This window comes from Pezoporus wallicus, unplaced genomic scaffold (assembly GCF_028554395.1).
Source record: "Pezoporus wallicus isolate ANWC-B61680 ecotype Strahan unplaced genomic scaffold, APGP_CSIRO_Pwel_v1 contig_8088, whole genome shotgun sequence".
Taxonomy (NCBI): Eukaryota; Metazoa; Chordata; class Aves; order Psittaciformes; family Psittacidae; genus Pezoporus; species Pezoporus wallicus.
The window spans coordinates 1-20,522 of NW_026642341.1; the positions used below are offsets into that span (position 1 = coordinate 1).

General features: G+C 47.7%; 1 protein-coding gene across 2 annotated transcripts in view; it reads left to right on the forward strand.

Moving 5' to 3' along the window:
• The first annotated feature begins 30 nt into the window (after positions 1–30).
• The window catches only part of TOP1 (DNA topoisomerase I), a 66,973-nt gene continuing 46,481 nt past the window's right edge, over positions 31–20,522 (forward strand). For both annotated transcript variants that reach the window (XM_057428933.1, XM_057428934.1), the window contains exons 1-2: positions 31–191; positions 697–721. In XM_057428933.1, coding sequence (XP_057284916.1) covers positions 159–191; positions 697–721 — 58 coding nt within the window. In that variant the 5' untranslated portion in view covers positions 31–158. The remainder of the gene's footprint in view (positions 192–696; positions 722–20,522) is intronic.

The following is a 20,522-nucleotide window of genomic DNA, read 5'->3' on the forward strand; positions in this document are numbered from 1 at the left end:
GTGCTCGCGCCTGCGCAGTGCGGAGGGACGCGGACTTAGTCAGTTACACAACCGCCGTGCCGTCTGCGCTGCGCCCTCCCCGTTCCCGCGTTCCCGCGGCTGTAGCTCTGCTCCCCCGCGCCGCTGCTCCCGCCGCTCCTCGCCCGCAGGCCTCCGGCATGAGCGGGGACCAGCTGCACAACGACTCTCAGGTGAGCTCGTTCCGCCGCCGCTCCCGCGGGACCCCGGCCCATCGCGGTGCTTCCTTCCCCTCAGGGCCGGCCCGCCTGGCCGCCCCCCCCCATCTCCTGTAGCCTCGTTGAGGGGAGCAGTTCCTTGCTGCTGCCCCCTGCCCCCGGGGGGAGCCCTGTCAGCCCGGCCTGTGCCCCGCAGCGAGCCGCGGCGCCCCATCCACCGGCCCCTGGGCCCGCTCCTTCCCGGCGGTGGGGCTGAGAGGACCCGTGTGTGACCCCTGTCTGGGAGCGGGTGGCTGGGGAGGGTCACCCCGGAGCTGTGCGGGTGGCGAGGGACGGTTCCTTCTGTGCCCCCATTATGGAGGGCACCGCGCTGGTCCTTTCTCGTTTGGTATTTAATTTGTTACAAATGAGAATGAGAGAAGTGGGGGAAGTCCAGGGCCCTCTCCCCAAAAATACTGCCCCCCCCCCTTCCCCCGGGACGTCGGTGCTGACCGTGTCTCCTTGTCTGCTCTCCCCGCAGATCGAGGCGGATTTCCGAGCGAACGGTGAGTGTGGCCGCGGCGCGCCCCTCGCCTCGCCGCGCACAGACATGGCGTCCCAGAGACTAAGTCCCGGCTCCTCGCTCACCGGCCCCATTGTTCCCATCGAGCCGCCAAAAGCGGCCCCTTCCCGGCGGCCTCGCCCCACCGCGGCCCCCTCCTCCCCTAGACGGGGCTCCGGAGGCCCCCGATCCGACCCTATCGCCTCTGCCGGGGTCTCCTTTGGGCCCAGATTCCTCCCTGGAAAGTCGCCTTGTCGACGGTCGGGACTTAGTCTCTGCGCCATTTTCTTTTTCTCTCTCCCCTGTGAGCCTTTCTCTCCTCGCCTCCTCGCGAGCTGCCGGCAGCGAGCCTTCCACAGGGGCACCGGGCTTCGATCCCCGGCCCCAGCCCCTGCCAACGGAGGGGAAAGCGAAGGTTTTGGTTAAAATAAACCCCTAAGCCGTGTTTTTTCAGTCGCAGCCTCCCCCCCTCCCCGTTTCTGTTCCTTTCAGGGAATCCCTCCCTTCCCCTAAAATGAAAGGTGATTGCAACATGTTGCTCTTTAAAACAATCTGCTGCATCCATTTTAAGATCAGTCTGGTTCTTCCCTTGCGGTTTAATTGATGTTATTTCACCTTGTTGGGGGGGTTAATTAAAATAAAACCCCTCATTAAAAAAAGACCCACACAAAAAAACCCAAACCCAACCAAAAAGCAGCGTAGACAATTCCAGAAGGGCAGACAGCATCACTTCTAAAAGTTTGCAAGCTAACTGTTCATTTTGTTCAGAAACACAGCTGCTCTGTCATTTTATATATATCTATTAATATATACACTTCTCTGTGGCTCTTTTTATATACCCATATAATGCTGTATTTTCTAATCAGACTCTTAACTTCTGCTTGTTTATTCATTTCCTAATTGCATTTCTACTCCCCCCTCAAGTTGGAAGGTGTCAAATTGAAAGGCTTAGGGTGGAGGGGAGGTGAGGATGTACAATCCACCTTTGTGTGTATGTGCAGTTGTCGCTGTTGGGGTGTGTAAGGGACTCTGAGCTGGCCTCTGGCTGGGGAGGTAGTAGAAGGCAAGAAATGGTTGGAGATACCATGACTTGGAGTGATTTTTAGCATGCTTTTCTGAATGATGTCCATGTGCTTTGTAGACTACTGTATGTAAATATTGACAAGTCTATGGGTGCACTTTTCTTCCTGTCATTTCATTGGAATGTGATTGTATGTGTTCAGTAGAAGCAGACAGTAATGAATATGAAGGTTTTGAACTTGTATTTCTATTCTGAATCTATAGTAAGGCTCTGTGAATTAGATAGAATTAATGAATTAATCTTTGAATTAGTAGAAGGGCACAGTGGATTTTCCCAAGTTCAGGAGTTGCTCTTGAAGCAACTTAAATAGGAGCATGTATTTGAATATTTGTAGTCGTCTTATGCTGGGAAGTATTTGCTTAAGGATCATCTTCAGGGAAATGTGCTCTCTGGTAAGCTTTTGTTATGTCCTGCTTTCCATAGGGGAAATGATGCATATTTGATCTTTCAGCTTCCAGTGCACCTCTGAGAAGGGGTTTTTCTCCTCTGTTGTGACCATGTGCTGTTTCATTCTGTAAGGAGTATTAGGTGCACAGTCCTTAAGACTCCTCCAGTTTTTATTTCTACCATGTGTTGGAGGAATTTAATACAGAAATTCAAAGTAAGGCACCTTGATGGAAAAAAAGAATTCCTGGTAAATCAAGCCTATGTCCCCCAAACCCAAGCCAGCAGGCTTTGCTGCCTCTAGGAGTTACTATGTGGCAGTCGTGTAACATCAGTGGGGCTGATGAGAGGCCCCTAAAATCCAAAATGCTTTTCAGAAAGTTGTAAGTCTTGTGAAGGGAATAGTGCTGAGTAGACACTGTCCTCTCCGACCTTGGACCGTGGCTGATCTCCCGTGGCCTCATCCCCTCTGCTTGCTCCGAGCTTTGCTTGCCTCCACACAGGGGTTCTTTGCATGTCTGTGTCAGGCATGGATCTGAGAACAGCAGTTCTCATTTAGGTGTAGCAGTGAGGCTCTAGCTCTTATATTCTTGTTTTGATCCTATTTAGTGGCAAAGATTAGGAGTGGGTGGTAGGAATTTCATGTACTTTCTTTCCCCAGATGTTTGGAATTGGTCTGTACTTTGATTATTGTTAGGCAGTCCTTACCAGTGCAGCCAGAGTCTCCTTTTAGGCTGCCTTTACTTTTACATTTGGGGGAAGGGAGGTTTTCTGGGGGCTGGTACTGACTCATTCTAAATGTTGAATGTACCAGCAGTAAACATTTTTGTTAATAAAGGCTGTTTTGGGTGACTTCTGGATAGTTTACCAGTAATAGAGCAGCTGAAGCACTTTGAAGCTTCCTGTTGTTACTCATGTTCCTATCTGGGTCGATGGAGCAGGTTGTGATCACACAAGTTGTTGCAGCTGGAGTAAGGTGGGTGGCGGTGGATCTGCTCACCCGTTGCAGGTCACCAGGAGCACCCTGGTTGTAGCTGAGGACTTGGATCTGATTACACCCCTGTTCGATTGATAGCAGGGTAGTGTTAGGGATGGGAGAGGATACCAGCAGAAGGTATGTGTTCCTGGCTATTTTTTGTCATTAAATAGCCAGATCATTCTAAGCAAGAGTGTCCTGGGCAAATTCCAACTTGGGTAATTGCATTCCGTCTCAATATCCAGTTTCTCCCTTCTGTTTAATTTGGCCATAGTGGGTATTTTTTTCACCTTAACTGTATTTTAGTATCAGAACGCACTGCAAAGAATTTTCCATGTTCAGTCCCAGCAGTGCGTGTTTGCAAACCATCCTGAGAGCAGAGTGGTGCTGAAACACTGAGCCCTTTCTGCAGGCAGCACCCTCCCTATCTTCAGTGTTGGAGAAGGGAAATGGCACTCTGAAACTCTTATTTCCAGTAAAGCTTGGTCACTGCAAATGACCCCTTCACACACAGCTATGGACCTGGGGAGAAAATAATTCTTAAGTTTTTTTCCCTCACTTGGTAAAATTGCACATGGGAAGCAATATCTGTTTGGATTCTGTTGAGTTTCGCCTTTAAGAGCTTTAATTAAGGTTGAACTTAACAACCTCTTATTATTGAGGACAATGTTGAGACTAAAAGCAATTTATCTTGACTTTCAGTTCTCCCACTGTGTTTGCAGAGTGCAGTAGATAAAAGTTGCTTTTGTTTGCAAAATAATCCAGTTGCTATCCAGAGCTACTAAGTTCCACAGACTGTTGGTGCTGTCTTGGCTGCTCATCAGCCTCAGATCAGAACTTCTTGTGTGTAGAAGGTGCAGGCATCATCCCAAGCAGTGAGTTTTTTAACTCTGGTTGACTTGACCAGTAACATTAAGATGCAGTTTGAAGTCTGTATTGCTGTGGCAATCATTATAGTGTATTACCAGGGGTCAAGTGTGAATTTGCTTGTCCAGCATCAGAGGCTGGCTTCTGGAAGCTGATCCCCCTTGATGGAGTGGCTTTACTTCAGTAGGGAATGTTTCTGAACAAGAAGAAGCAGCCCTTATTGCTGCAGCATCTTATCACAGACTGGCAGGTTATGTTGGCTCCTGTGGCACCTCTGTATCAGGTGGAGATATGAAGGGGAATGAGCAAGAGGGAAACTTCAATAGCAAGAGCACTGCAGGAGCACCTCACAAACAAAGGAATTCATGCACATTTTGTGTTTTATAGTAAATTGATGTGTCAGTGTGATAGAGCTGCACATGTAAAAGGTGGGGAGGAATTAAATGGAGACAGTCTGAAAAGCAATATAATAGAGAGCCTTAAGATTTGTCAGTGGTTGTGAGCAATCTTTTGGGGGCTGGAGTCTTTCACACCCCTCCCTGTTGGGGGCCTGTGTGGTTCCCCCTTGCTGCTCCTTTGTTGGTACCCTCTTGGTGGTGAGAACCCTTTGAAGGGGAGCCGGGCCACTTGTGCTGCTGGGCCTGTGTACCTTAACGCTGTGGCAGAGCCACTGCACTAAGCAAGCCTCAGGAGGTTGAGAAGCTTGAAGGTAGACGCTGCTCTGTCTGGCTCTTGTGCCTGTCAGGGTGAGACCGGCTTTTAAGTTCCCTGGGAACTTGTCATCACCAGTGCGTTTAAATGTCAAATGTTTGGCAGGGGCTCCAAAATACAAAAGGTAGTTAGTGGTATTTAGATGCAGACTGATATCTTCACTGAAAGTTTCCTTTCCTTTGTGATGTGGAGATGTGGATCCTGAAGAATGTGGTTTGTTCCTTCCCAGAGAAGCCTTGCATTGCTCCCTGACTTCTCTTCCAGGCTGCGGTGCTGGTGAGGAGCCTGCATTGTGAGAAGTGCTGCCCGCAGTCTCAGAACAATACTTGGGGTAGTTTTAAGGCTGAAACCATTTAGCTTTTTTATTGTGGAAATACTGAACGTCACACACCAACCTCTGCAGAATTCCTTACTCTCGTTTTCGTGTTGGTTTTCAGTGTGTTAACAGCTATCTGTTGCAGGGCTTATGGAGCATGTCAGTGCAGCTTTGCCATGGGTATTGTCAGATTGTGCCAGGTGAGGCTGCTCTGGAGTAAGTGGCTTGCTTGACACTTCTCAAATGGAAATACATGTACTGTTGGTATGCTGCTCTTCACCATCATGTGCTGTGGCAGTTGTTTGCAGCTATGTTCCCAGCAGTAGCCTTAGAAGGGTTTTACTAAAGACCTTGAGGTCTGTGTGTTAATTGTTGTGACACCTTCAGCAGCTGGGTTAAAGCTTAATGGGTGTCGAGTGGGAGATCAGAGTGTTTCTGCTTGCTGCAGCCAACTTCTGGGTTTGTTAGAACTCAGCACAATTACCTAATGTGCTGGAAGCTGTGTTTGGGGGGGTTAATGGCCTATGTGCTCCCTTCTTGCACTTGTTTTTCCTTTTCTTGCAGTGTTAAGCAGGATCTGTTATTAATGTGCTGCCAGGGCTGCCTTGTTTACTTGGTAAAACATGAACAACTCTTAACCAGGGACCAGTGTCCAAGTGTCTGTTACACGGCTTCACTAAATGAGGGACCCAGCTCGTGAACATGAGCAGATACAAATTCAGGTGTAATTTCATTTACAGCTGGGACTTGAGATATTTGCTAGATAGTTCATTGAATTCCAGGCTCCTGAGTTGCGATGTCAGCAGAAACTGCAATAATATGTAATTATAGCAAGTACTTAACATCTCATTGACTCAGATTCCTCTGTTAATGATTTCACTGGGTTCCTGTTCAAGTCAGACCTGCTGAAATGGCAGAGCCACTGCCCTGGTAGAGGCTCCAGCTCAGTCTTCCTGGTGCTTTGAATTGCTGCAGTTCTGCTCAAATCTGCTGTTCGTTATTGGGCTGCAGGGATGGGCTTTAATGACACAGTGACTATTTAAGGACAATTAAACGTAAGAAATGACTGAAGATTTATGTGCCTTTTCACGATGGGATAGTTTCGAGTCTGCTTTTCCTGGTTGTGCTAACATAATGTCTCAGCTCCTTGTAAGACATGCAGTCATTCAGAAATAGTTGTTGGCTTATTAAATTGGATGCCTTTATAGAGACTGCCCCAAGTTTTATAGGAAACCTCACTCTTTAAAATGTGGGAGCAAAATGCAATTGAGCATCATGTATTCCAGTGTCTTGGGTTTCCAGACCTGAGGGAGGATAGTTGTAGCAGTCAGTGTTTCTCTCCTTGCTTCTCTGGAGATTTTTCATATGACAGCTCTGCCTTGATGGACCTTGGCCCTGCGTAACTATTGGTTCTGAGCTGTTCAGCACTGTCGGGGGTTAAATGTGTATCATTAGGTCTCAAAACACTTCCTCCTGTTAAGAAAGCGGGAAGGTACAGGCTTGCTGTTCTTCAACAGTGCAGTGGTGCCTTCTGGCTTCACAGTGAGAGGTGTGACATCTGGAAGGTGATGTGAAAAGAAAGGATGAAGTTAATTTTGTATTCCTTTGTGTTTTGTGACCTGTAAGGTGTGAAGAGCAGTGGAGAGCTGCTGTTGGCCATAGGAACACGAGCATGCATGCATATTTTCAGGTTGAAATTTGGTTTCTACATTTGACCTCTCTAGCTCCTCAGCTGATGAACAAGTGAGAGCTCCAGACTTGAGAATGGGAGCGGAGAGTGCAGAGCGGCTGTCAGGCTTCCTGAGACATGATCTTTTCTTAGACCTACGTAATGTCAGTTGATTCAGTTGGGCTTCTTTGAGCTAAAAGCATGTTTTGTTAAAGCTCAGCCTGTGTCAGCAGGAGTCGTGATGTGAAGTACACAGCTTTGAGGCAGACTTTGCAAGAAATGATATTCTGGGAGGAGATCCTCCAGTGCAACTGGTGGAGATAAGGCTTGGTGCTTTTGGGGAAGTGGGAGACCTTTGCAGTTAGTACCCTTTTAATATCTGATGTTAGAGATGGAGTCCTGCAGTAAGGAAGGATGAGCAGAAGAGGAACAGTGTTCAAATAAGAATTGCATCATGGGTTTGCTGGAGTGTTATCACAAAGTTCTAGTGATGTTTTCCATCAACTCAAGCCCTGTTTGTCCACCAGAATAACGTATTCTGGGCAAAAAAGACAACTTGACCAGACAGCTCAGAAATACTCCATTTGCTTTGCCTGGGGGAAGTTGCCTTTGTTCATAGCTTTTGCTTTAATCTCAATAGCTTCACTTGAAGATGGTTGTGGCAGTAGTTCAGTTTAGACAATTAACTTGCACTGATGCTGCTGTGCTTTGAAACTGCTGGTCCCCAGCACAGAGCCTTGGGGATGGACAGCACTGAGCTTTGCTCATGGCTTGGGGAATGTCTGAGATGCAGCTCTTGGTGGGCTGGGGGCAGTGCAGGCTCAGCTCCTGGAGTACAGCAGGAAGGGGAGAGAGGTGCTTGTCATGCAGGCTCAGCAGACAGTAAGTACCTCATTGACAGAAACCTGTGTCTCCACCTGAAGTAAGTGAATCCCTTTGTAAGTCTGAAGGTCGTAACTTTGGAAGTTGTGGTGATTGCTGGGTAAAGAGGGGCAGCATCAGACCTGTGGGAAGCTGGTTTATCGTAAGTCTCCTGTCAGGCTTAGAGCTCAGACTTCCCAGGAAGTTTCTAATGGGCACATCTTTTTGAATTCCTTATCGGTGTTTTTGACATGAGTATTTATTTTTTCATGTTCACAAGTTCACCACATGCTTTGTGCAGGTGTGAGGTGCAGGAGTGTGCGTGTATGTATTTTTATCTTACACCCTCCTTAAAGAAGGGGCTTTCAGGGAGTGTTATAAAGACTGGCTTCCTTCTCCAGCAGAGAGCTGAGCTTCACAGTGCCCACCAATGGTGAAGATTTTCTCCTCATTCTACCCAGCATAGACGGATGTGTGTTACAGGCAGCTGGACTTCCATGGAATTCAGTTCAGAGCAGAGCGGTGCTGCAGCTGGCTGTATCTTTCCATGACTGGAGAGAGATTGATTTCTGCCTCAGGAAAGCTTGGGGTGTACTTGTAGCTTCCCTACACTCAGTCTCTGTAGCTCATCTTTAGCTTGGTCAGCTGTGTCCATGTGAGACATGCTCCATGGTGGGTCTGTACCAGTGTTCTGGCTTTGGCTAGCATAGGAGAAATTTTCTTCATAGTAGCTGGTGCTGTGGGTTTGGATTTAGTGTGAGAATCGTGTTGATAACACACTTGATGTTTCAGTTGCTCAGACAGCTATCCAAGTGCCTACTATGTCTCATCAGCTGCAGTGTGCAGCTGAAATGGTCTCTTACACACTGCATTTAGCAGATAGTACAGCTTTATCTGGGGGAGAAACATCCTTAATGAAGAGACAGTTCTGATGCTTCCAAATGTCCTTTTCCTCCCATAATGCCAATTTCCAGAGACTTCTAAAAATAAACCCTGGTGACTTTTCCTATTGCTCCTCAGTTTGAAATCTCAGTCGCTGATTTGCACAGTGTTAGTAGTTGCAGCAAGCCCCTGGGATGCAGTAATAGAGCGTTTTGCTGTGTCAGGGAATAAATGATGGGAGCAAATGAAACGTGAAGTCTCGTGTTGAGCATGGGTAAGACTCCATGCAGCTTGTCCGGGCTAGAGCCCACTGCATGAGCACTGCCTGCCTGCCTGGAATGAGCATTACCAGTGCTCTGTCATTCCTGAAGCCCTGGGCTCACTCCACTGCTCAGGGCACGCTGCATGCCATTAAAAGTTATCTTGTTCCCATCCAGATGTCTTATCAGGTTGTTGCAGCTACAGCTGTGTGGCAGTGTCTGAATGGGATCGTTTTAAGACTTTTTAAGGTGATTTTCAGACACAGACCAGGGACTTTTTTAATGGTAAAAAGTCACGAAAATAATGACCAGGAATGGAGCAATCCCCAAGTAGAGGTGGCTGTTAAATTCCTCTGGCATTTGTCGCTTACTCTGACCTATTGCCTAATGCTGCTTCACATGAGAACAGGAACTTGCAGAGATCTTTTTTTTTATCTTCTGTTCTGCTGCACACCTTTCCAGTTCGAGCAGTGATGTCGTATGTAACATGGAATAAGTGACCCGTGGTTTAGGGCCAGGACAATATACTTGAGTTGAACTTTTTAGTGATGGCAGTGGATCCAGGCGTATATTCCAGTGTTTGAACAAGGGCCAGGTCTGTCAAAACAGCTGTTCCTCTTCCTCTGAGGTGGCAGCTTCTTGTTTTGAAAGGTGGCCTGGAAAGACCTTTTGGGGATGAGGGTGAGGGACAAGTAGGCTCTTGGCTTCTGTGTCGTTGTTTTCTTCCTTTGGAGCGGGACACCCTGCTGCACTTGTGTGACCCGAGGAGGGCTGTCTGCCTCCATCCTCTGCAGCGGATGTGAGTGCATGGAGTTCTTTCTGTCCTTAGGGACATCAGTAGCTAAGCTGGCAATTCCTGTTTCTGGTTTGTGCAGTGCTGTGCTGCCAGCTGTCAGCATTGCCTGTAATGCTCCGGCTTTGGGCAGGCCACGTGGAGAGAGGCTCCGCTGAAACCCAAGAGGAAGCACTGGGGAGGGACAGTAACACGTGGATGCTGTGCCTGGGATTAAGGTCCTTTGTGCTACATGTTGTTATCCTGTCCTAAGGCTGTGTTGTTTAAAAAGGGAACACAGTGGGAGAACAAGGAGTACTGTGCTCTTCTCAGAGGTGGAGAAGCAAGAAGAGAGGGGGAGTGATGTTTGCCAGTACGGTAGTGGATGTACAACTCTGGCTGGGCTGGGATTCAGTTTCAGCTTGGAATTCAGTTTGATTTTTAATTCTCTGTGCATTGAAGGTTGAGGTCAGCAAAGCAGGGCAAGAAGGAAAGGACAGAGGGGCTCTGCAGGTGTGATGTGTGCTGTAAATGCAGAACTTATCTCTGGAACTTAAAGAGTGCTGCTTTTTCTCTGGTACTACATTATTTCACAGACTAAGCTGCTGTCTGCTGCGTTTTGCAGGGGTGAGGTCATTGCCTTTGCAGTAGGGTCCCTGATCTGCATGTGGGGTTCTGGTATCCAGGTTTTAGTTGTTAGCCTTGGTGTGACTGTCTCCTAACTGTGCCTTGAGCAGTAGGAAGAGCATAGTATGTCTTCTGCCAGTTTGTAAATGCTAGCAAGTGTGAGAGTAAGATCAGTTACTGGAGAGATAAAACAGCTGGGATGGTCAGGTTCTAGTTTTAACTTGCCTGCAGAGGTACACTTACCAGTTAGACAAGCACACTCCATTTTAATGGAGCCTTTTGGGAAGCGGGAAGCAGGAGCTCTTTTGGGTTGTGTGTGAGGGAATGATTCATTGCAACACAAGCTGCCTGTGTAAAATGGAGGGATGGAGCAGCTCTAGTGACGTACTCTGAGGTTTGGAGTCTAGAGTTAATGGCCACCAGATGGGCAATAAAAGGCTGCTGCTCTTCTTCTGAGGACTGAGAATGTCACTGGGGCTGTGGTAGTGCTGCATGTGCACAGCAAGCCGCTTGTGTGGGTCAGAGGAAGCTTTCTGTGCTAGTGCAGTGACGCTTGACACTTAGGTTTTGGCATTGGTTTTGACTGAAGATGAGGTTCATTCAGCTCGGTAACCGTGCACCTTGGTGGTAAAGACAAAGAGTCTTGAGTGCTTCCTGGCAGCAGAAAGAATAAAGTGTGTGTTGTTCAGTGCACAAGTGCAGATTGTCAGATCCAGAGGCAGTAGGTTCATGTAAGCACAAATACAGTGCATGAGATGAACTCTTAACAACTGTGACCTTGATTAACTTGTGCAGTGTGGCTTGGTCCTGTTGTAGGTGTCATCTTGCTCCGTCTCTTCAGGAAGCAGACACTGGCACAGATCAGAGCCAGGCTGTCCATGCTGTTTACTCTGCTGTTGGCAAGTTGTCTCAGTGGGGCTGTGTTGATGTTTGGGTTGCTTTGTTTTGCTCTAGTGGATTGGAACATCTCCAGCTGCCCAGGATACCTTTGGACATGAGTGTGGATAACATGCATTTTTCAAGAGCCTTTGCCACTTTTGCCTTCTCATTTCCTCGTATGTTCTTCCTCCTCCAATCCCAGGAAGCCTCTCAGAGAAGCTGGCATCTTGTCTGAGTCATAATATCGTAGCTGTGTATGTCACCTCTTAAGCAAGCTGTCCTCGAAATACCTGTTTTTATGGGTTAAAACCTGCTGCTCTGGAGTTTGGTAGCTGTCATAAAGTGCATTTTTCTTTTATCATCAAGTAGGCTTATTCAGCATCACTTGTCTCTAAAGGAAGCTTCTTTCTAGGTTTTAGACTGTTCTGATTGTATGTTGGAAAGAGGAAAGCACAGCTTGGCACTTGGTGCTCTATCTTGGCTGCCTCAGCTGTCAGTGGGCGGTCTTGGGCTCTCCCAGCACTGTGTAGTTTGGTTTGCCCCAGCCTGTAGCTGCTCTTGCAGTGGATGGAGGCTGTGACTGGGGATAAGCTGCCTCTCGCAGTCATTTGGAACCTGGTGTGTGCAGTCAGCAGGCAGGTCACACCTGATGCTGGCAGCAAGGGGATTGGAGCTCCTAGGAGCTAGCGCGTGCTTGGCCTGTGCCCATAGCTCCTCAGTCCTTGGCTGGGCTGGAGGCAATGCGGACGCCCTGGCCATGTTCCTGAAGGAGCTTCACAAAGTCTTTGTGTGCTGAAGTTAAAGTGTGTGTTTTTAAACAAATTCCTTTAGAGAGAATGAAGCTGTGGAGCATTGTTCTGTGAAACAAGTCCCCTGTAGCTGTATTTCACAAGAACATGAAACAGGGTTCAAAACAGATGTGAGCCTTATTTATTAATGGCAGAATTAGTTTGTTTTTAATTTCAGTCGTTGTGTTTTTTCTCCCTTTTTTGTAAATATCCCACCCAGGCACAGGAGCCTCAAGCTTGGACTCCAGTCCAGACTAAGAAACCTTAAATGCCAAAGGGAACTCCTTAGCGGATGATTTTTTCTTTTTCCTAAGCTGAGTTTATAGTGTGTTTTTGAGTGTATTAACAGTTTAATCTCAGCAGAGCTCTGGAATGAGTCTGTGGCAAGGAGCTCTGTAGAAGAACAGTCAAAGCTCTCACTTTGGTTGGTTTTCCCCTGTTTGTAGTACATGGACTACAGACAACTGTAATGGTGATTGTTACCACTGTTGCTTCAGACTGGAAAGTTCTCCACTACTTTTCGGCCCAGATTTGGTACTCGGAAGGGTTTTCGTGTGAGCATCCATGAGGTATATGGAGTCTTAAAGCTGAATGCAAATTTGTGTCATTTCTGGGTTTCTCACAGGTCTCATTCCAGGCTCTGAAGCTGGTGTCATTTGGTTAGCAAGTGTCAGTGACAGCAGTGTCAGTTCTTGGTCCCATAAAACCTCAGATCTGAACAGTCTCCCCAGCTCTGGCAGGTATCCCAGTGGTGTCCTGTTAGGCAGTGTGGTTACTGCTAAGGGGCAGGGATGTGATTTCCCAAGTCCTGTGATCTGAATGTGTTTGTTTCTCTGCGGAATTAAATACAGATCAAATGGTGTGAAGAGATTGGAACTCCAGAAAGGCACTGGTATAGGAGCAAGTCATTGGGTATCTTTGTATACTGGGAGCCCCGTGAGGATTCTTCCCTGTGCTTGCTCCAATTTTCCCTTGCACTTGATCGCACCAGAGTTACTCTTGTATGTCAGCACAAGCAAGTTATAATGCTCTCCTTGATGGAACAAATGCTGCTTGGCATTTAACTGCACACTTTTCACTGCAGCAAAGCTGGATTCTCTGGGAATGTGACACTTGGCATTAGCATTGTCTGTGTGTTACTGTCTGTAGTTATTGCTCTCATTAAATCTGTTCCTGCATCAGGGTGGCTGTTGTACTACTATGAAGTGCCAGCAGCAGAGTCTTCAGTCCTTGTCACAGATTGTAGTGGCAGAAAGTATCTTGGTTTATATTTTAATCTCAAGGTAACTCGTACTTTAAGTCTCTTGTGGAACCCTTGAACTGGTTTCCTGGTGGTAGGTCCTTTCTTGAACAGGGACTGTTGAACTGTTTCACCTCTTGGATGCAAACATCTGTCTTTGGGAAATCAGCTTGAACTTAGATTGCCCCCAGCAAGTTTGGGGTATTTGGTGCACCACCACTAGACAAGAAATGTTACTGTTATAAGCTGTTACTTAACTTTCAATTGTATTATACCTCTTTCTCCAGGAGGATCTTGCTGTGTCCCCACGGCTTCTTAGTTTTGGAATGACGTGTGAAGCATCTTGTGCTATTTGATGCTAACTTGTGCTTCTGTTTTCAGAGTATCTATGCATATTAATTCTTTCTGATGCTATTAGGGCTACTTACATAGTTTTCCCACTTCCCTTAGTACTACCACAGTCATTAATGAGAGCTTGAGGCTCCGGTGTTTCAGTATCAGTGCCTTTAACAGTTGACAGTAAAAGGTGATCACAGGATGGGGGGGGGTGTATGTTTTTTGTGCTCTGCTGGGGACTGGAGTGCAGGAAGTGAGATCCTGGCTGTTGTAAACCAGATCCAAGTTCAGAAATCAACTGGTGCACTTCCAAACCTGTGGAATGCTGTCCCTGAGTGCAGGCAGACCCGGGCCAGTGTGTTCAGGAGCTGAGGGCTGCTGTGCTTGTGTCTGGGCAGAACTTGCTCTGGGGAGGTGAGTGCATTTTGCTCCCAGGTACCTGGATGTGCTGCCCCTTCCAGGCTGGGAATATCGGGAAGAGGAGGGCAGGAGGGAGCTGCAGAGCTGCTGCATGGGGCTCTTTGCATAGGAGCAAGCTACATCAGCTGGAGAGAGAGGCTGCAGACGTCAGGCTGCAGTTAGTCCTTCATGTAGAATTCATCATAAATTTTAACAGATGCGTTGATATAATTTTAACTCTAATAAGAATCATAATAACTTTTAAAAAATGGTCTTGAGATGCACAAAACTGGCAGCCAAGGAACTTTTATAAATAGCTTTTCCCTGGCCTTGGAGGTGGGTCAGTCAGGAACAAATCATGAGATTGTAGATATTCTTCAATGTTCCTCTGGTTTCCTTTGCCCTTTGCTGTCAAATAATAAGTGGAAAGACGTTTCTTAATTCTTCCTTTGGAATACTCCTGGAAACAAGCAAGAGAAGTTGTTTTTCTCATTTGGGGTTATATTGAAGAGGAAAACTGAAGTCTCAAATCCCTGTGTTACTTCTGTAGTGCTCATAGTTTGGGGCCTGTTTCTAACCCACCAACCAACCTCGTACTTAGATACTGTTAGGCTTGCGTTGAGGAAGCTCACAGGGCAGAGGCAGTGTGGTGGGGCTGCAGCAGCTCTGGAGCAGAGCCTCGTGTGTGGGGGGATGTCACTAGTGAAGCACTTGGCGAATGGAGTGCAGTGATAGTGAGCTCTGCGTGACTGCATCTGCAGAGACTTCCCTTCAGCTCCAGCAGCTCCCGCAGTGACTGGGATGGGGGAAGCTGTTTGAAAGCTGAAGGGAGCAAGCTTGCTTTCCACACCTGGCTATTTGGGCATGGGTAAGAAAGGATTCCTCTTGAAACTGAGGAACCAGATCACCAGGGCACTTTTTTCAGTTCAGTTTCCAAGGGCTTTCTTTGAATAAACTTCAGATGCAAACCAAATGAAGCAACTGTTTTTCTCTCCTTCACAAGTCTCATTCTCAAGGCAGGTGTGAGTTGTGCCTGGAGGTGTTGGCAGTGAATTCCACCCAAAGTCAAACCCAAGCAACAGACCTCCCCAGACTGATAACACATTGCATGAGCCTTTTAACTGCAAAGGGAGGAGTTAGTTCTACTCAGCAAAGTAGCCATGATGTGTTATATCCTGCATTACCAGTGGCATTTTACATTGAGGTGTGTGTCTGGGTGTGATGCAGCAACTGCCACTAGTAAGACTTGACCTGGATTTGCCAGTGGAAACAGATTACAGGTGCACAACCAGATTAAAATAGGTGACTTCAAGTACCAGTTTTTGCTGATGTGAACTGCAGCCTTGCAGAGGAACTTGGTGCATTTGAGTATTGCAGTAACAGCCTTATTGTAAAACTCACTATTAAAGCTACTGTGACCTGCACTGCTGTGGTACTGCTGCTTTCTCCATCCTCTGTCCCTTCCTTCCAGAAGCCTCAGGAGTCCAGTTGAAAGTGCAGGAATCTCAACTGTCTTTAAATATTTATCTTTTACTCACTTTTGGATGTGTTCTAGCTGTAATCTTCTTCTATGCTAATGGTGTTAATGTCCCCTTAGGGCAGGGGAACTGCATTCCCTCCCTTGTGTTGAGAGTGGGCTAGGGACAAAGCAGACTGGTGATAAGATGCTTGCAGACAGCCTGGAGTGGGTGAGAAATCACTGAATTCACCCATAATGGGTGCAGAGGTGAGATTTGGCTGTTTCCATCCAGAGCAGCCCTACACTTGAAAGAAACCATTGTAGGTAGGAAAAACAACAACAGAGTAGCTGGAGTCTCTGGGAGTTGCACCTGCAGTGAAGAACCAGCTTAAGTGGGATAAAAGTATAAGTGCCTGGTGTGCTGAGACAAACCTGTAAGGCTTTGACCATGCTTCCCCATCAGTTCAGGTTCTAGGCATGGCACTGAACAAGCAGTAGGAGAACCCTCTGACTCCAGGTTGTGAAACAGTGGGGCTGTTTGTCAGAGGTGATGTAAAGCTTGTACCAAGCACTTCTGTCTTGCAGACTCAATTTATACTCTTAATAGTGGGGCTTGTGGAAGCCATGCGCTGTTCCCAAGGGTGCTGCCTCCTCAAGTCTTCCCTCCCTGCAGCAGGCAGGAGAGAAGCACTGGCCAAAGCCGCATCATGTAGTCAGGGGATGGTTAGTAAGAGGCTTTGAAGCAGTGCCATCGGAGCTTCTCTTGAGGCCGCTGAGCACAGCCTGTACCACTTCCATGTGTAGAGCTGTGTGTGTGATCCAGGCTGCTGACAGGAGCTGCTCACTGCCACAGCAGCGTTGCAGTGCGCCTGCTGGGCTTTGAGCTGCTCCAAGAGCTGTGCTCGGGAGCAGCCCTTGTTCTGGGTCAGACCCAGGCCAGTCAGACACGCCAGCCCCGTGTCCTGGTGTGAGAGCAGGAGCTGGGAGCTGCTCTGCGGCATCACTCCTGCACTGAGGAAGTGTCAGGATTTCACGTGGTCTTTACAAACTAATTTGTAGTGAATCCAGGAATGCTGGTGATGTGCACAGCAGAGCAAGTGAACGGGTGACACCACTGCAGTGCATGATTCCTGATAACACAGCAGTTCTCTTGGCCACTGCAGTTTTTAAACTGAAACTACTTATGCCTCAAAATCATATCAATCTCAATTTTCTTGAAATAGCCTAAGTTTCTATTAATCTCTCCAAGAAGGAGCGTGCCCCTGTGTTCTCCTGGTGACCTGTCTGGAAGCTTGTGTGCAGTAAGCAGATGGTGACTTTGCATTGGAAATAGTGTTTGCACCTTTCTGGTGATGGCACAAAGAGCATTTGGAGGCGGCAGAGCCTTCTGCTGGGGCCACTGACTCAGCCTGTGTATGAAGCACAGAACGTGAAGTTCCTGTCTGCAGTGGGGCTCTGTCAAAGGCTGCACCAGAACATGTTCTTTGCTACTGACCCAGGCTGCTGAAGGAACCCTTGGAGCTGCTCCCTGGGCAGTGCTTTGTCAGACAGCTCCAGGAGCTGATACAGCCCAGCTACCTGTGGCAGGCTCCTTACCCCTCGCTGAGGGCCTAGGTTTGACTTGGACCCTGCGGCTGAGCGTGAGCTGGGGCTCTCTGAGCTGTGGAGCAACCAAAGAGCAAAAGCATCTCTGTGGGATGGGTAGTGGCCAAGCAGAAGTGAGACTTGCTCATCCTTCATGAGAGGGGATCGATGAAGAGGCTTATGTTGGTCCAAACATCGTGCAGCCCAAGAACCCCTTATGGAAAAGGGTTTCTGCAAACCAGGAAAATGAGGGTGAAGTGAACCATTTTGCTTTGGATTGTGTTGAAGTGAGGGATAGGTTAGCTTGTGCAGTCCCTGACAGCTCCAGTCTAAGCATGATAGAAATGATGAGTCCCTCTATAGGAAATGCTTTGGAGAAGCAGGGCAGAGGCCAGGGTGACCTTGGGCAGGTCTCTTGTGCCTATTCCCAGTATGGTGTGTGATGGTTTCTGTGCTGAGCCTTGGATCTGTGCTGAAGGTTGGCTGCTTTCTAACTCTGCAAATAGGATTAGTCCCCCTTACATTAGCTATTTGAATGCCCATAGATTTTGCCTCCTTTCATAACTTTAAACCAGTTTTACACTCCTGGGTGCTGGACTGGTTTGTGACTAAGCATCCAGCCTGTCCTGCCTCCTGTGCTGTATGCGAGTTGCCTTTCACATGATGGGGAGGAAATGGGCAGATCTGGGAGAGCTGGAGATCAGATGCTCTAGTAAAAACTGTTTGGTGTTAGCGGATGTAAAAGAAATCCCTGGGGAACGTCCTTGCCTGCTTGGCTTTATGTAGACTGTTCCTTACAAGTCCTCCAGGGGCTCAGCCCTGTCTGTGCATATAGTGGCAAATTTGGAAGCCAGATTCAGTTGCAGTGGACAGACGGCTTTTGAAACCCAGAGCTACAGCTGGGGCTGTCCTTTGTTTGCTCTTGCATCCAGATCCAAAATGCAAAAGGTGATACTCGGATGCAGGCACAGTTGGCTTTGGAAAGGGTCACTGTCTACTGCAGCTGCCCAACTTCCCACTTTTCTACCTGTTCAGACCCTTTCTGGACTAGTTTGAAGTGGGAGGAGGAGGATTAAATGCTCACTGAAAGCAAGGCAGTTGTTGCCCTGACAGCAGCTAGGAGGAAAGCAGGCATACACCATAGAAACTCACCTGCTTCCAGCACAGCTTTGTTCCTAGAGTTCTGGAGCTCTCCCAAGTCCCACAGTGCTCACTGGGTGGATTTTCCCTAGATCCTGCTCTCCGCCTCATCCTGGCCTCTGATGTGCAGAGAGGTGGTGGGCCGTGGCTACTGAGGCTGGAGAAGTGTGTCTTCAGTGTTGCAGCTTCTGTGAAGAGCAGCGCATGACTTGGTGTGTTTCTGTGGGTGTACACTCATAAAGCAGCAGAAAAGCCTGCTGAAACCCTAAGGGAAGGGAAGAGTTGGCACACAAGGTACTCAAATGTGGAATGGAGGAGGCCACGGAAAACAAGTGCTTCTATTTGCAAGAGTGTAGCCTTGTAAGAATCAGTATCACTAGTGATGAACTGGGTTTCTCTTGCCTTGTTTCCTCGAGAGATGGCCTCTGTCTCCCTCTTCCCCAGGCCAGCACAGCAATATTTGAGCTGCACACTGATGCTGGTCATGTCCCTGAAGTTTAACATGCTCTTCTGCTTTGTTAATGGAAACATACTAATGGGCTTCAGTCTGACTCTGATTTCTAAAATTACAGGAGAATGTTTTACATCTGGGGGATCCCTGGAAACACATGTTTCTGTTCACAGTGAACTTTTGTTTTTGAATGCAAATAATGGATTGAAATTTCATTGTTGCTTCTCGGTTGGGAGCCCTTTGGCATGTGTAAGAAGCAGCTCTTAACTTCGCCTGTCCGTACTGATCAAACGTTTTCATGCTTTATAAGACTTCTTCAGTCTTGTCCTTTTGTAATAGCATCTCCTGCAATTGTGCTTGCGGTGGGTTTATGTATTTCTGCACAGCATCCTGGATCTGCTGTGGCCACGTATGTGCTGTGCCATCTCTCAGAAGAGGCCATGGGAAAGGCACTGGCAGGTCATCACACTCATTGCTGCTGTCTACACCATGTGCTAGTTTCACAGCGTTGCAGTTTAAGGCCAGCACCCCTTGATGCCACAGAGCTGCTATCTTAATGACTTTAAACAGCATTAAACACCCGCAGTGTTGGATCCTTCACCAGCAGGTGACAAACTGAGGTCCTCAGCAAATGAGCCGTTCATCCAGTGTGGCTCCAAACATGCACTAAGGAAGATCTCTGTCTGAATAGGCTCTTGCTACCTACTCACCTCCTGCTCATTGGTTTAGATTGATGAAATGCCAGTCATGACATTTGCTTCAGGTTAACTTCATGTCCTAGAGGCTTCAGTCACAGAAGATTGGAGTGATTGGTCTGGGCTTCTGGCCTCCTTAACCTATCCATGATAAGCTTTCATAGTTTGAGGTTGTTAGGAGCTGTTCTGCTCTTCTAAAGGACAGAGAATGGCTGGAGGTGATCTGTCTGTCTATGTATCTGTCTATTTCCCTTACTCATCACCAAGTTATCCTACAGGTTTCTTACTTTCCTTCCATTCAACAGCAAGGAATACAGGGCCTTCAAATGATAGGATTAATGGAGAATGCAGTAACTGAGGGGTCTGTCTTGTTCTGAAGCCAAGTTTCTCAGAACAGCCCTTTTAAGGAAAAAGACACAGTTATCTGTCTGTCCCTGGAGTAGCATTTGCCTCAAGTAACTGCTCAAGTGTGGAGAGGGGTTGTAAGGTCATTGGTTTTAGTGTTCTATCAAAGCCTCACTGTTGTCAAGCTTTGGCAGCATTGGCACATGTGGTGTGGTCAGCTCTGGCTTCAGCCCAGGGGGAGTTTGGTCTCGGAGTAGCTGTAGCCTGGAAAATAGGTTGACTGAGATCTCAGCAATGACGTGTTCTTCATCTGAACCCTTACAAAGGAAGGACGCACTCTGGAGTCTTCCTTTTAGTACTAAAGTCCCTGCTTTAGCCAGGTTGAGCTGTTTGGGTGTTCTGCTGCACTTTGCCAGGTTCCTTCCTCATGAAGAGTTGTGGCTGCCCCATCCCTGGCAGTGTTCAAGGCCAGGCTGGACACAGGGGCTTGGAGCAAGCTGCTCTAGTGGAAGGTGTCTCTGTCTGTGGCAGGGGCTGGAGCTGGAGGAGCTTTAAGGTCCCTTCAACCCAAACCAGCCTGAGATTCTATGAAGCTTTCACACATTTGTTTCTCCTATTTCTTCCTTTGTATGATTGGAAAAACAAATGAGCAAGGATCTGAGCTTCCCAGCCAAGAGCTGGTGTGTGTGTTCTCCTTTTGCTTAGTCAAAATTAATATAGTTGTTCTGCAGTAAACCTTACAACTCAGGTTCCCTCCTGGCTCATGGAGGGAAGCAGTGACGCTGCTGGAGTATCAGCACCTGACCTGGTGCACCTGTAGGGAAACAAGCCTGTGACACCCCAGTAATTGTTTCATTTGTATCTGACTGCAAGAAGGATTTTAAGGATTTGGCAACCGTTTCCTGTAGCAGTATTGATTGTGGAGATGTCCTTCAACACTGGTGAAGGGTTGGGCGTCAGTTTGCTTTCGAAAGGTCTGTCTGTGCCGTGAAGACTCTGACCAAGGCTTGTTTCAGTATCCTTGTAGTCTGGTCCCTGACACCTCCTAAACCCCAGGTCCTGCTTCTCATGGAATTCCATGTG